This window comes from Trachymyrmex cornetzi, unplaced genomic scaffold (assembly GCF_001594075.2).
Source record: "Trachymyrmex cornetzi isolate Tcor2-1 unplaced genomic scaffold, Tcor1.1 scaffold1462, whole genome shotgun sequence".
NCBI classification, from domain to species: domain Eukaryota; kingdom Metazoa; phylum Arthropoda; class Insecta; order Hymenoptera; family Formicidae; genus Trachymyrmex; species Trachymyrmex cornetzi.
Genome location: NW_017296051.1, coordinates 125,110 through 139,992, shown reverse-complemented (window position 1 = coordinate 139,992; position 14,883 = coordinate 125,110). Strand labels below are relative to the sequence as shown.

At 30.2% G+C, this 14,883-nt stretch overlaps 1 protein-coding gene across 1 annotated transcript; it reads left to right on the top strand.

Annotated features, from left to right (window-relative positions):
* Window positions 1–7,150: 7,150 nt before the first annotated feature.
* On the top strand, window positions 7,151–13,316 carry LOC108757531 (uncharacterized). Its single transcript, XM_018501979.1, has 3 exons — window positions 7,151–7,207; window positions 8,873–9,055; window positions 13,128–13,316. The coding sequence occupies exons 1-3, from the start codon at window positions 7,151–7,153 to the stop codon at window positions 13,314–13,316; spliced, it is 429 nt and encodes a 142-aa protein (XP_018357481.1).
* The last annotated feature ends 1,567 nt before the right edge of the window (window positions 13,317–14,883 follow it).

Below are 14,883 nucleotides of genomic sequence, written 5' to 3'. Positions count from 1 at the left end.
ACATAAAATATTTAGTCTATATATTTTAATAATATTTCGAATAAAGTTTTATGTGAAATATATATGAAATATTTATATAACATTTCAAAAAATGAATATGAATAAATATTCTGTGCTGTCTGGGGTGTATATAACTACATATTATATGTATATGTGTGTGTGAGACTCTTTTATATACAAATATTTTTATATATATAGAAATAATTTTTTAAGAATTTTAAATTTAATTCATCCCCCATTCTCTCAATTAGATAAAATCTAACATTTTTTTATTATTCCTACTATTCTTATTTTTTTTATTATTTTTCTTATGACAAACGTTTGTATACTGTTGTTATAATAAAATAATACTATTTCGCAAAAAAATCAATGATGATATATCAATAAATTCGTACAATTATAATGAATTTATTATTTATTATTACAAATTTTGACATAGCAAATATAATTTATTTTTAAATATCAGTTTTTAGCTAAAAAAGATATTATTTTTATTTTTATAAAAGGGTGTTCTTATATACATATAACCACGACAAAACTTTTAGAATTTGTTTAATTACAATGATATCCGTCACAGTTGTTCATCAACTTTCAGAATGTATCTGGCACTTGGTCGTTGGAAACATCCTGCTCACAGAATAATTTTGCCAGAAACGATGTCGGTTTTACGACGTGTTGGCTGACAAAGAGCACGTTCGCCGCAATTCGCCGAGTATATTACTCGCCGAGTATATTACTCGCCGCGAGATAAACGAAATATTATAGCCATTATTTGCGAGTTTAACTCTAACCGACAAATAGTCCAGTGTTCGCGAAAAGTATTATTACTCTCTTTATATTTCTTTACGAGTGGCTTTCTCTCTCCGAGAGGCTTAACTTTTTATAATTTATTGAACTCTTTCTTTTTCGCTTTCAACTTTACTGTGTGTCGTTTAACTATAATAAATTAATAATCTATTTGAATTAACAGATGCTATTATACGATTGTTTTTTTAATTATCAGAATCACAGTATAAAATGATGATAACACAAAAATTCTATTAACTACATTTTCATATTTGTGTAAAACGTTTGAAATAGTCGATTACTCGAAATATTCCTGCCGAAAATAAAAATCGGAGAATGTAAGCCAAATGTAAAGGGAGGGTAGCAGAAGTGTTTATGCTTTTATTGCTCTCTCCTTATGTTCGACTTACGCTCCGATATTTATTTTTACCAAAGATTAACCTACGTTTAATTAGTTTGCAGTGCTGCAGTTTCGTTTGTCTTAAAATAATTCCAAGTAAAGTATTTTGATATTACGGGAAATATTATTCCGTAATTTATTGTTTCGCGCAGTTTTAAGTGAATGTCCTTGGTTTAAACACTCTAGTCAGAAATAATAATGAATCGACGCAATCGACGTCGATTTGATGCTTCCGATGTTAAATCAACATCGATTCGATGTCGATTCCATCATCATTTCTGACTGGGACAGTCATGGTTACCCGGTGAGCTCAGGTAACGTGCCTGTTTTCGGTGAATAAACGCTTCGTTTCTTTTTTTGATACTTATCAAACTGGGAGAGATTATTTCGCACCTCTACAGTCAATGATCCGATAACCGTCAATGAGATAACTCGATTGCACGTACTTCCGTTGACGAAGTACAATTTCGACGAACCAATTTCCTTGCATGTTTCCTTCTTTTTATAATCTCACTCTTAGCAAAAATATATAATTTATATAAAACCGGATTGGACTGTCGATATTATATTTTTAATTTGCTGTAGAACGCTGTCCGTCGTCGCAAACGCTTAAAAAAACGAGATAAGTCGAGCAATTCAGAGTCTTCAACACGTGATCGTACATTACTCTGCAAACAACAGACAAAGATATAGTACTTGCAAAGATATAACATTTGTTCATATTCCTGTTAAAAATATGCATGTTAAAAAAATTTACAGCAGTTGCAAAGCTGCCTTTTCTGTTGAATCGATGTGGCCTGAATGCAGCCATTGTGAATCTATTGTAATGTGACATTTTTTGATATGAGAAATAAATGCGAAATATATAACAAATTTTATTTATTATAATAAGAAATAAATATGTAACGTTATTTATTATAGCTATTATACTTTAAGCATACGTAACAAATATATAAATATTTGAAGATTGCTAGGAAATCGTACGATCGTAAAATTTGTTTGTTCCATGTTATATTTTCTCAAATATAGAAAGTCAACAAACGTAAATCTATTTAAATATTGCAAGAAATAGTACAAGCATATGAAGGTTATATTGTTCGTTAAATATTCTGCTAATTAAGTTTATAATTAATATCACGTAAAAAAAGACTTATTTAATAAGTAGAAGGAAGATATTTAGTTTAATTAACAAAACTTTCTTAATTTCAATTGTACACAATTTAAAAGCTGTTTGTATGTGACATATCTTTTAAGGGAAAAACAAATAAATAAAGGAAGAAAGAGATCGTTCACAAATTGTTGTAGGATTAAAATTAAATGATACAAGGTCTTACACTTGCATGTTGTAGATTAGTACGGGATGATCGATGTGGTAAATCACGCGGAAATTACAGTTGCGAAGTTCGCGGCTTCATAGTTGCGAGTGTCAAGTTAAAATTATGCGTTATGTGGAAATTACATCTTGAAAGTTCGAGGGTTTCGTGAACGAAGTTGGCGGCAAACGGTAGCAATTACTTGAGCTACTTCAGCCGCAAGTTCAAAATTTTGCAAAATTGTTTGATCGTGACGTTAATAACGTCGTTTTAGTTAATCATTCATGTTTTTCCTGATTAAGAATTATCAACAAGGATGCAAGATTATTTCTCGCCGCGAAACTTTACGATCAATCACGTGAATAGAGAAACTTACAATTTTATTGTCGGTAGAACACGCAAACTTTACGTGTATCGTGAGTTATATCAGAAATATGAATCACGTTCGCCATGTAGAGTTATCTCTAGTTTCCAAGATCGAATGTTCCGTTTATCTTGATTTCGCCGGAGGTAATTGGCACTCGAAATTGAGTTTTAATAAAAATTTATTCTTTAATTAGACATTGCATTCTTTAATTAGCAAACTGAATTTACTAATTTTAATCTGAATTTCAATGATTCTAACTATTTCTCAAGTACATGTACTATGAATTATGAATTATCGCGTTTTCCATCCATAGCTTTTATGTACAATTCGTATTCTCAGAAGTGGACAAAAAAGCAGTATTGAGTAACTTTTAAACTTTTATTATATCATAAAGTTTGTTTACAAAGCATGTTCCAACTTGCTCTAACGTGCTATTACCGTTGTTTCTAATGTTTCTACTTACTCCAACCGCTCGTTGGAGTGATTAGAAGCTGTGGTAGAAGCATATTAAGCATGTTGGAGCATGCGACGTAAACAAACTTTTAAAGCTAGATAGAGATTACATTCTTTTGTTCTTTTTTCTGTTACTGGTATTATGATGAATTTTAAATTCTAACCGATTAATAATTTAACACGTAAAAAAATAATGACGGGATTATATACATATATAAATGCGTATCACTCGTTCGTTATATCTTAATATTTCTCATTTCCGTTAATAAAATCAAATTAAAATTTCATATTCAAGATTCATATTTGCATGAAAATTACATTTCGATCTAAATATAAAATTTAAATATGAAAATACATTTCCACAGTTTGAACTAATTAGCGAAGAAGATACTCTCTAAATTCTTTGGAATGGAATCTCACTCTTAAAGAGTGAAAATTGAGTCAGTCATAAAAAAGAGCGTCAATCAATTTTCAAGCAAGTGAAATTTTACTTTTCAAAGTGAGATTCACTCTAACGTACAGTGTTACAGAGTAAAGGGCCGTTAGAGCCAGACATATTGCATTGCGTGCGCGTTTGAGTGTTCGATTGTGCATAAAGGTAATGTAATATGACCGGAGAACTATTTTCCCTCAGTAAATGATCCTGTCCGATTGAAAATCAGAGTAGACGTGAGAGGACTCGATTAGGCCTTGATTATTTCTATTACGATGTGATTTTTGGTATGCCTAGTGCGATCGGTGTGATTCGTGCTTTACATGCGTGATTAAGGATAGACTTATAACTCGCAAAAGATGTTTGCCACTATACTCTCGTAAAAGACCAAAAAAGCAACGTAGTAAACGGAAGCAGCTGCCATGGAAACATCAAAAGGATCGAAGAATCTTAAGAAAAGCTTACGTGGAACAAATCAATCCGTTGTGTAGTTATATTGTGTCAGAGTGAATTGACAGAGTAAATGAACCAGATATTTCGAGAAATATTGAAAACGAATATCCGAAAAAAAAAGAAATTGAACCCCTACATTAAACAATTTTCTTACAATTTGAACGATTTTGAACGACTTTATATTAGATTGTTTGGAATTTCATTTTAAGTTTAAGAGAAATCTTTATTATGGAGGGTATCCTGGGTATCATGCAATGATGCAGCTATTCGAGATATGGGCCAGTCATTGAATAAACTAATAAAGCTATACATATTTTCAATAAAATTATTTTTAATTAAAATATTGCGTTCTAAACTTTCATAGAAAAAATTTGAAATGAATTTTCCGAACAATCTAATATCTACAGATCGTTGGACTTGAGTACAAGTTAGTAAGATAATCGGACTCTACTTTAGTACTTTTGTTTTCCAGACCATGAATTTTAATTCACCTGCTAAACATCGAAGAAATAAGTAGAGAGAAGTCAATTATTTAAAAAATAATTAAATTGTATTCTTGTCACATGTCAATATGTTAATAAACTCATAATCTTATACAAGTAACAATGGATCTTTATTTTCCATTTTTTAACAAAAATTTTTTTATAAAGAAAGGAAACATATAATTATTATATAAGACATATATATATGTCTTATATTTGAGTATCATTTGTACCTAATTTTTTTTTAATCTTCGCTGCCTTCTTTTTATTTGAAAATTATCTTATATTTTTTTAATGTTCAGAAATGTTTCCCTTTTTGAATCTGATTATCAGTTTTCAATTTTGGATTCAGTAAAATATTAGAAAAAATTGCAAATCTTAGAGAGACTATAGGGTCCGATTATTTTATATATTTCAGCCAGCTGTAAACCAAATAAAAAATGTATGATTCTACATAAAAAATAGAGAACTTTGAATTTTCATAGACCAAAATATTGAAAACAGAATTTTTTGTAAATTAATTTAAAAGCACAAGGCCCACTTGTACAAATCTACGTATCTATACAAATTCTATTTTGATTTTCGCTTGACATATATCTTTGGCTGAATCGTATCCTTCAAATCAGAGGGTCCGTAATCGATTTGACTTTTAGACAATTAGATTTTAACAAATCGCGTTAAGCGTCCTCGAAAGATTCCGCGAATTATCGAGGAAAGGATAATCTAATTCTGGCAAAAGAGCGTGCTTTTCAATTCGTTGCTTAGTTTGCGCACGCTGTAGACGCGTCTATGTGGGTGTATCCTGTGCTCATCGTGTTTTTTGTTTATTATGCTAACATGCCTGCCTGGCTTATATTGTGCTGGTGCAGTGGTGTAAATGCGTGGTCCGCGTCGTTCTCGAAACCGAGATCGGCGATACATAAACCCTCCGCGAGCAAACCGCACTTTCCATTTCTGCGTCTTTCTGTAAAGTCGATCAGAAATCGCGGATCGTACGGTCGAATTATTTATCTCGTGGATCGCTTCCAAACTATCACACGCAAACGTGATCGCTTTCGTGTTAACATTACTGAAAAAAATTTATTAAATTTTAATACATATGTACTTTGAATAGTACTAAGTAAACATTTACTTGCAGTAAAGAAATATTTACCCAATAAAATACATAATTAAATCAAATTAATGGTTTTTATACAAAATATATATTTATAACATTTAGTAAATATTTACTTATAACTATTCAAACAAATATTTGCTAAAATTTTGAGTTTTTTTTTAGTAAATAGTTAGAAAAATAGTTTTTTTTCCAGTGCGTATCGTGTACTGTGTGTCTACTGTACACATCTACAGTGCGAGTGCTAGAAAAATGATGGATCTTTACCAAAAAGCGGAAAACGCTTGAAATTTCCACGGTGTAATAATTGTGCGATTTTATCATGCTTTATTTGGGTTAATTGTGAATTATCCTGCCTTATGGTATATTTTGTGGAAATGACCACCTTTCGGTGGCTTCTTTTTCGTGTAATAAATCGCGGCTTTTAACTGCGGCTATGCTGCGTGCGAACGTGGTCGTTCTAATTATCCCCTAATAACATTAATAAATCTACAAATAAATAAAATTATGGTGCATTCACAATTTGTGCATGATAAGCATAATAAGAATTTAAAGATTTTAGTTGTAGCAATTGTTCAATAACATACCGTATTAGAAAAAAAATAAAACGGTTAAACATTTATTGTTATAGTGTATTTTATAAATGCTCTTGATATGTAATTTTTGTATAAATGTGTTTAAATTTCTGTTGATTTTTAATTAATGTCCAACAAAAAATAATTTATAGTTGAAAATTTAATATAAAAAGTTGAATATATAGTTTATAATATTTATGTTTGCAATAAACTTTATTAACTCTTTTTTTAATAACATTGACTTTTTATTCTGATAATTATTCATTAGTTTATATATAGAACTGTATCAATTAAGATATAAACTCAATAAGTAACGGTTCTTAATTATATGACTATATTTAACGTGCTCTTTTATGCGTAACATTTAATTAAACGTTGTCGCTTCTTTGATATAAAGCTCATCTTAATAAAAAGATATTTACAAATTTCACAATGGAATTTCAAGCTTTCGCCCGTTTGGTACTACTCTCAGAAAGGAAGAACCTTTCTGTAATATATCTCGCATTCCTCAAGCCAAGTACATTAAAAGTATGGTTAAGTCTTTGCGTATTAAACATCCAATTTGAAACAGAGAGACAATTTTATAGGAACTTGAATTTTATTTTCATTCCTGATAGTTAGGAATGCGTTTATAATCGTGGACGAAAATTCGTCAGAAGGGCAAAGACTATCTTATAATTTGGCAACAGACTGCTAGTATTATCAAACTGAATCACGTTTGTGACAAAGTGCTTTTTCGCATAGTGGAAAAAACTGTATGTTACTGTCAGTGCCATGCCGCTTCGATCATCGAATGTTTCGTCGAGGGACTTTAATACTTTTTCACAACCGGTTGGTTTTCCGAAAGAATATCGCAGTGATTTTATAACACAGGGTAACTGCTGGGAAAGATATACATATATATATATACCATAATACCATCTTATACAATTACATGACAGGTATCGCGTGAAATCGTCGATTGAGGTAGAGGCCCGTATTTAGAAGGCGCTTACAACGATGTTAACGCGCTAACATACTATACTTTACGTTATGCGTATTGTAGAATTTCAGAGATAAAAGCGCGTTCTGAATACGAGCCAAAATGTTTAGATACCTAATCACATATGCAAGTTTCTTTGTTATGCACTGTTAAATTTTATAAGGTCAAATTAATTTAATGTGAGTCTATAATTGTTCCTTATACTCAATAATATCATTATTTTTTATTAAAATAATGATTATATTTGACACTGTACAGTATCAATTTAACATTATATAGTATCAAATTTAATTATCATTTTAGTAAAAAATAACGATACATTTAGTAGGAGCAGTGGCGACTCACATTAGGTTAAATTTGACACTATATAGATTTAACAGTGTGGAGAATGATACCAGAGCTCGATGATATACCGTTTCTGCTTGTGTACAGTAAAATACTCGTTGGATGTTAGCCCATTTTGCATTCGGCACATAATATCTGCATTGGAAAAAGTCTAATTACATTAATTAGAATTCTCTAATTAAAATTAGACAAATTAAAATTTTCTAGTTAAATCTATTATAATTCTAGTTGAGAAAACCAGAATTCTGATTGATATAATTTTCTGATTCGTTCATTCTTAACCAGAAATTTTTCTCTGTGTACATCTTTCGACGGAAATACAATTTGAATACGATAGTGAAACAAGATGTTTGAGTATCGATAGATTACTAGATTTATGGTTACACAATTTAGTAAAAAAAAAGAGACAGGACGTGAACAATCATATGCTAAAAAAGGCGAAATTGACGCGCACAAAAATGGAAAAAATTGTGCATCGGGGAGAATAAAAATGGATCTAATACTTCGACACGTCAAAATTGAATACTCGCCCTTCGCGTGTCTTGGATTGTCCTTTGCGCTGGTCGCTCGCAACGCTACTTGTAAAATTGTTAAATAAATAAATTCTAAACTAAATGTGTGCCTTCCTAAAGCGGTTTAATTAATTCCGCACATCTGCTGCGAAACTGACGCATATCCGCTTCGTTACTCGCCGGTTAATTGTTTATTGCCCGCCGAACGCGATATGAAGCATTTGAACGTTATTAGAAGCACTTTTACAATTTTTTTATTAAAATACTGATAGAGAAAAATCTACTAAAGCTTTTAAACCTTTCCAATTTTTTCGTACAATATTCTTATACTGTTAAAAAATTATGAACGAAATAAAACAAATAAAACAGCGCTTTTTGAGAAACAACGTTCACTCTCCTAAAAAAGATAATAATAATAATTTTCATATCAGCTGCTTTATACTATTTGCGTGAGACAAATCATGTTTAAAAATGGTAATGTTTGAATATCGATAGTTCTCTAATAACTTCGATCTTCTTTAACAACGAGATGTGTCATAACAAATAAAAATAACGATTTATAGAAGTCGCATTGGACCTCGAAATGCAAAACAGCGATAACGTTCGCGCGTAACGGAACATTCATTAAATATGTGCGTGTGATATTTCTGTTGTCAGGAGGATCATCGTCGTACCGGAAGATACGTCGCGGGTGGAACGGCTCTCGCATTTACGTTGCTCGGACTGCATCATCTGTTTCTACAGGGTACGTCCACTATAGCGGGGGTGTGCGTACCTGCTATCATAATGGCATCGTACATAATTTGGGTGCTGTATTCTGCTCGCAGAGATAGACGGAAGGTAGTTACCAGATTCGCACTGTTGTCATTATACTGCATGCTTTGTCGCTCTCCGAACGATACGCTGTAGCGAGAGAATTTGCGATATTACAAGTAGTGTGCCTAATGAATACAAAAAATTGTAATTGAGCTCCAAATTGTATTTATTCAAAATTTTCACATAAAAAAAAGTGTAATCATATATTCATTCAAAAGTTTGGGTTTTCAAAAAATATTTATTTACAAAAAAACTATGAATATTTAACGAGTATTCATATTCATTCAAATAAAATATAAACTGAGAAAAAGCTCTAATAAGCAATCGTTACTCTTAATTACAACCGTCACTTTGATGACAAAAGAAAAATGAATTTTATTAATTTTTGTCATTGTAATATTCAAATTTGATGAAGGAAACTTAGAAATTTTGAAAAATATTTTAGAAAGTAATATATTTTTAATTTTTATAAATATCTATTTGATAGAATGCCATACATATTCCGATATAATTCCGATTACAGTAATTCATAAACATGTTATAAGATATCTTGGGCGCGTCGTTCATTATGGTCTGTGGACATTAAATTCCGAGATATATTATTTATTTCCAATAAAATATCTTTGTTTAATCTATAGATTAAACAAGGACATCCATTGTAAGTGGCTAAGTGAGCGGTATAATCGTAGCTATTGTTTTTATAGATTCTGTTTTCTCTTGCAGGCTTGCAAGCTATAATGTGTAGATAATACAGAGTAAATACGTGAATACGAAACGAAAATATTCGTAATTATATTTAAAAAATATTTATCCAAATAGAATGAAAAAGTATTTATTTGTTTCTTGACGAATAAAAAAGAGGTGTATTCGAATGAGTATTTTCATTCATTTTTTATTTATTTATTCGAATATTAGGTGTATTCACCGGACACACTAATTACATTAATGTGATTAACATGCGAGAAAGCCAGAAATTATGTCGAGATACGTTTTTAATAATAAATGCCGACGAGACATATACGAACAATTACGATTCATTCAAAATGCGATGGATATTGAAAATTAATAGTTACAATTTACTGTTATGCGATTGTCATTTTCCAAATTTTCGCTCATTTTTGTCATTCTTTACTTTTACGTCCATCTTTTCGTGGTAATGGAATCTCTAGGCAAAATTGTGTTTTGTCAATCGCAGATCAAAATTGCAAAATAATGAGATTCTCGATTGATCGTTGCCGATTTTGTGACTAGAATGAGTGCTTTCCATTTAGTGACATAAGTCGACATAAATATCATTCTATCTTTCTTGACATTCGGAAAGCAGCAAAGAACAACATTTTATGTTAACTGGTGTCATCAAATAGGAAATATCCAATGGGCAATGAAACAAAGTAGATGTCGCATAAAAAAAGTTTACAAAATTCGCTTACTTCCTGTTGCGATACTAAAAATTTTATAACAGGTCCCGGTATAACGGAATAAAATATTTAAACTATAAAATTACACTTTACTATAAAAATGGCATACAATTCGGGTTTTATCATCTTTTAACCTTTTACTGACATATTGCAACGCTTTCTACATTTCCGTTGCGCCACTTTTTTCGTTAAAACTATATTTCGCTATCTCTCTTTTTTCACGAAATGCAATTAATTTAACGGACATAAAATGGCGCACTGCACAGGGCTATTTATCACTTTTTATTTGATAAGTCAGTTGCATGTCGTAACAACAGATATTTTTTATACAGTTTACATTCGCTGGAAACCTATTTATACAGAAATTGTATACAAATTATATATAAATAGTAACATATAAATATATTTACATAGACATGCTATTTATATCTATATTTATATTTGTCATAGAAAAAATATTAATATTATAAGAAAGATATTCAAATTTTAATTGATATAAATATAGCTCATAAAAAATGTCATAAATTTAATTCCATTTGTCTTAATAAAGATATTGCTTAATCATTTAGAATTATATAATATTAAATTGAAGAAAATGTTAAGAACAAATGGAACGAAATAAAAGATATGAAATTCAGATCTTTTATAGAATTTTAGAGAACTTCGATGAATCTAAAACAGCCTTGGTCAATGCCGCGTGAAATGTTTCCTCGTAAGATTCTATAAACAATCGTATGTTCTGAGCAACGCAACGAAAATACCTGCAGTCGTATTTGCCTTTCTGCGGCGGCAACCGGATACAAATTCCAATAGACCGGAACAGTTCCAGACGCGCGCATTATTACGCTGTCGGACATCAGAATTAGTATTCATATTGACATGTAACGAGGGAAGATCAATCTTCTGAAGAAGCAAAAGCGAGTTACGTGAATAGGATCGTCGATCTTATTATACATAGCGTCAATCAAAAATGAAATCACGGGCATTACGCAAATTTGACAGAAATAGAGCGTTCGTTCGTCCACGCAATTTATTTGCGATCCATCAAATAACTTTTCTTGCTCTCTTTCAATTTCATTTATTCATGTTTGACCATTCGGCATATCATGCTGGTGATAGTATAATGACACACTGTGGTACTATAATGAGGTAGCCAATTAAATAGATATACGAAACCAGATATCAAGTTGTTTCCAGGGGCCCTATTCTTGAGCACATGAATAATTTTCGCACACGAAAAAGACAGTTTCTCGATTGTGATTGGTCGATTGTATATGGAATTGCTATTTTCAATATTATGCAATATTTGTTCAAGATTAGGGCCCCAGATCGAATTGCGCTGATTCATTTTCTGTCAATCATCGATGCGATTTGCGATGATAGCAGTTGCTACAAACGGGCGTACACAGTGGAGATAGATGCCGCTAAGTCGGAAGTACATCAGTCGATACATTCCTCGACATGGTTGATGATTCTATTCTTCTTCATATCACCACGAAAGGTCTATTAAGAGCGTGAATTTTGAATTATTCACAAAACTTCGGAAATCGCAAAGACAATAATTAATCTATGGCATTAGGATATTTCAAATGACATAGTAATTAATTTAAATGGGTATATTATGATCAAACAATTGGATTTGCAAAGAAAACTTTGAATTTTTTGTAACCTATTTTCAGAATCTATCTAAATCAATATTATCTGTTTAAGAATAGAATATCTGTTTGCATGTATATATTTTATTTTGCACTTTGTATTAAAACGCACGATAATCGCATATATAATAAATACAACGTACGCAATCGACGAGCATCTGGACCTGCACAATGCATTATGCAGATTTTGCTAATCATGAGTGGTAAATGTTATATTGTTTCTAATTTGATATAGGACGCGTGCATAATTACTACGTCGTATGATGTTTGTGACAAGCAACATGCGGTAAACACGCGTTTATACCGACTCGTTATTCACCATGTAACGTTCATACGCAAATTTTGTCGCGTCAGCAACAGGCGCAATGACCTCTCAGTTTGAATTCTATAATTTGAGGTAAATGAAAAAATTACTTGAGCTAGTATCCGTATTCATTAAAAATAAATTACATCTGTTTGGTCAGCTAGAAAACTCAACACACACAAATAATAGCTTTTAAAAAATTAAAATTAGCATTTTAATAAAATATGCTCGCGCGGTATATTCGCGGAAATGTTTGTTTATTTTAACATCGATTCTATTTTTGCATAAAATATTAAATATTAAATACGTTAACAATTTGCGCGTCAAATGTTGCAAATAGGTGTTTACAACTATGTACATGATACTACATATATTATTAAATAGATGCAGAATTAGGACAGAATCAAAGAAACGAATGCAATTAAATACATCGTGCGTTTCGCGTACTTACATAATTTTGTTTGTCATTAATTTGTTGATTGCTCCATTGCATTAACGCATCTTGAACATGGTACTACTTTTGCCTATTATAGTGCAATTATAAGAACACTTTTAATAAAAAATAACTATTATTTTGCATAATTACGTTTTCATCAAATAAAATTTTTATATCAAATAAATAATTATACTATATATATATATATATATATATACACATACACATACACATATATAATTAATATATATAATATACATGTAATTTTAATTGTTGATTTCAGGCGCTAAGATTTGCCATGGCAATGCAGCTCACTGAGGTTATTACTGTGCCTTCCAAGTCTACATCTGACGCTATTTGCAAAGATGCTAATTGTAAGAGCGATGACAACATTGAGAAAGACTCGTCAAGTCCCTACAAATCACAGAACACTCGCGAAAATCCAGCTTTCTTTGACAAAGATGAAGTATAAAGGTTAAAAACCAAGATTTTGATAAATAAATATAACTTTGTAAATGTAACTTTCGTAAATGAATGCTCAAAAATATTGCGCGTGTGTGTGTGTGTGTGTGTGTGTGTGTGTAAAATCAATATCGTTTAATTCTTAAGAATTCATTCTTAAGAACTTTATGTAAAACATGTATGATACGTATGAATGCCACTATATATAGATTAAAAGTTTCTTATAAAATATTCTTATAAAAATAATAGCTTTCTCTTTCTCTATCATTTGCGATTTTAACTTGAAAATTGTGAGACTTTGTCGGCTTGTAAATTTTTTAATGTAAGTAATCCTACCAAGAAAAGTTTTTAAAACTAAATTTATGATGCAATTTCATATAGTTTTTATATTTTATAATCTAATTTTAATAAGTTTTTGAAATTTTCTTCAATCTTACAAATTGTTTTCTTATATACAAATAATATTCATATAAGATTATATAAGACTGCAATATTAAGGTTATTACTTTTTTAAAGATTATTTTAAATGTAGTAATTACATAAATTATAGTTTTTAAGTCTATGATAAAAATAGATTAAACGTTGATTAAAAAACTGAATTTTTTAAAACTTATAATTGTTTACACAATAAAAATTTACATTAGATTTGAATATATTTAATATATTTAAACAATAAAAGAGATTGAGCATATGCCACACATTAGATCTTGTTACAATTTGTAATTCTATATGCGAATATATTTATGATATTATTCACTAACAAGATCTAATGTGTGGCATATGCTCAATTTTTTTTATTGTTTATTTATTAGCCACGCATTTGAGGACAATTTTAATATATTTAATATAGTTTCAACATTTCAAGAATAGTCGTAAGCATCTTATAAATTATACATTTTACATTTACATTCGATAGATATTTTTCTTTTTTAGTTTAAAAGTAGAGTTAAATATCATGATATTCCTATTCATTTCTTGTTATTTAACCCTTACCGTACCATCTACAGTTTGGTGCCTCATCCATACCATCAAGGGTCACTTCAAATCTCTTCGTTTTTTCGCCTCTTCAAAATAATTTAAAAAATCTCTAAAAATTCACTAACATACTTTCAACTTTCTAGAATAAATATTGACTCTTTATTTTGAAAAATAATAAAATGTAGTATAATTTATAATTACCGAAAGACTCAAAGAAACTTGCACGAACAGAAATCGCTCGGTCACTAGTTACCCATATTAGTACAGTAAGGGTTAACTTTCATTAATTCTGTTTCTAGTTGATTTTATTTTCTAATCAAAGTTCTGACGACTATAATCATTGTATTATTTTGCTTTGGTAATGTAAATATTTGTCATATTTATATACATATAGGGATTAGATCGTTAACATTTTCTTCCTAATGTGCTATATTAATTCAAATATTTATGATATACATACATATAATATCGAAATTGTGTTTAACGAGCGATACCGGATGTATTGTGTAAATAATCAAGACATTTGTGTAATTAAATAGTTTATTAAATCTCTGTGAAAAAAAAAGAAATGTAAAATTGAATTAAATTTTCGTTTTTTA

What these genes read in the sequence shown, in the direction of transcription:
- LOC108757531 (XM_018501979.1), top strand. Translation starts at nt 7,151, where the DNA reads ATGCCGCTTCGATCATCGAATGTTTCGTCGAGGGACTTTAATACTTTT. An exon ending in TTAATACTTTTTCACAACCG is followed by an intron (nt 7,208 to 8,872) that starts GTTGGTTTTCCG and finishes TTCTGTTGTCAG; the next exon opens with GAGGATCATCGTCGTACCGG. An exon ending in CTCGCAGAGATAGACGGAAG is followed by an intron (nt 9,056 to 13,127) that starts GTAGTTACCAGA and finishes TGTTGATTTCAG; the next exon opens with GCGCTAAGATTTGCCATGGC.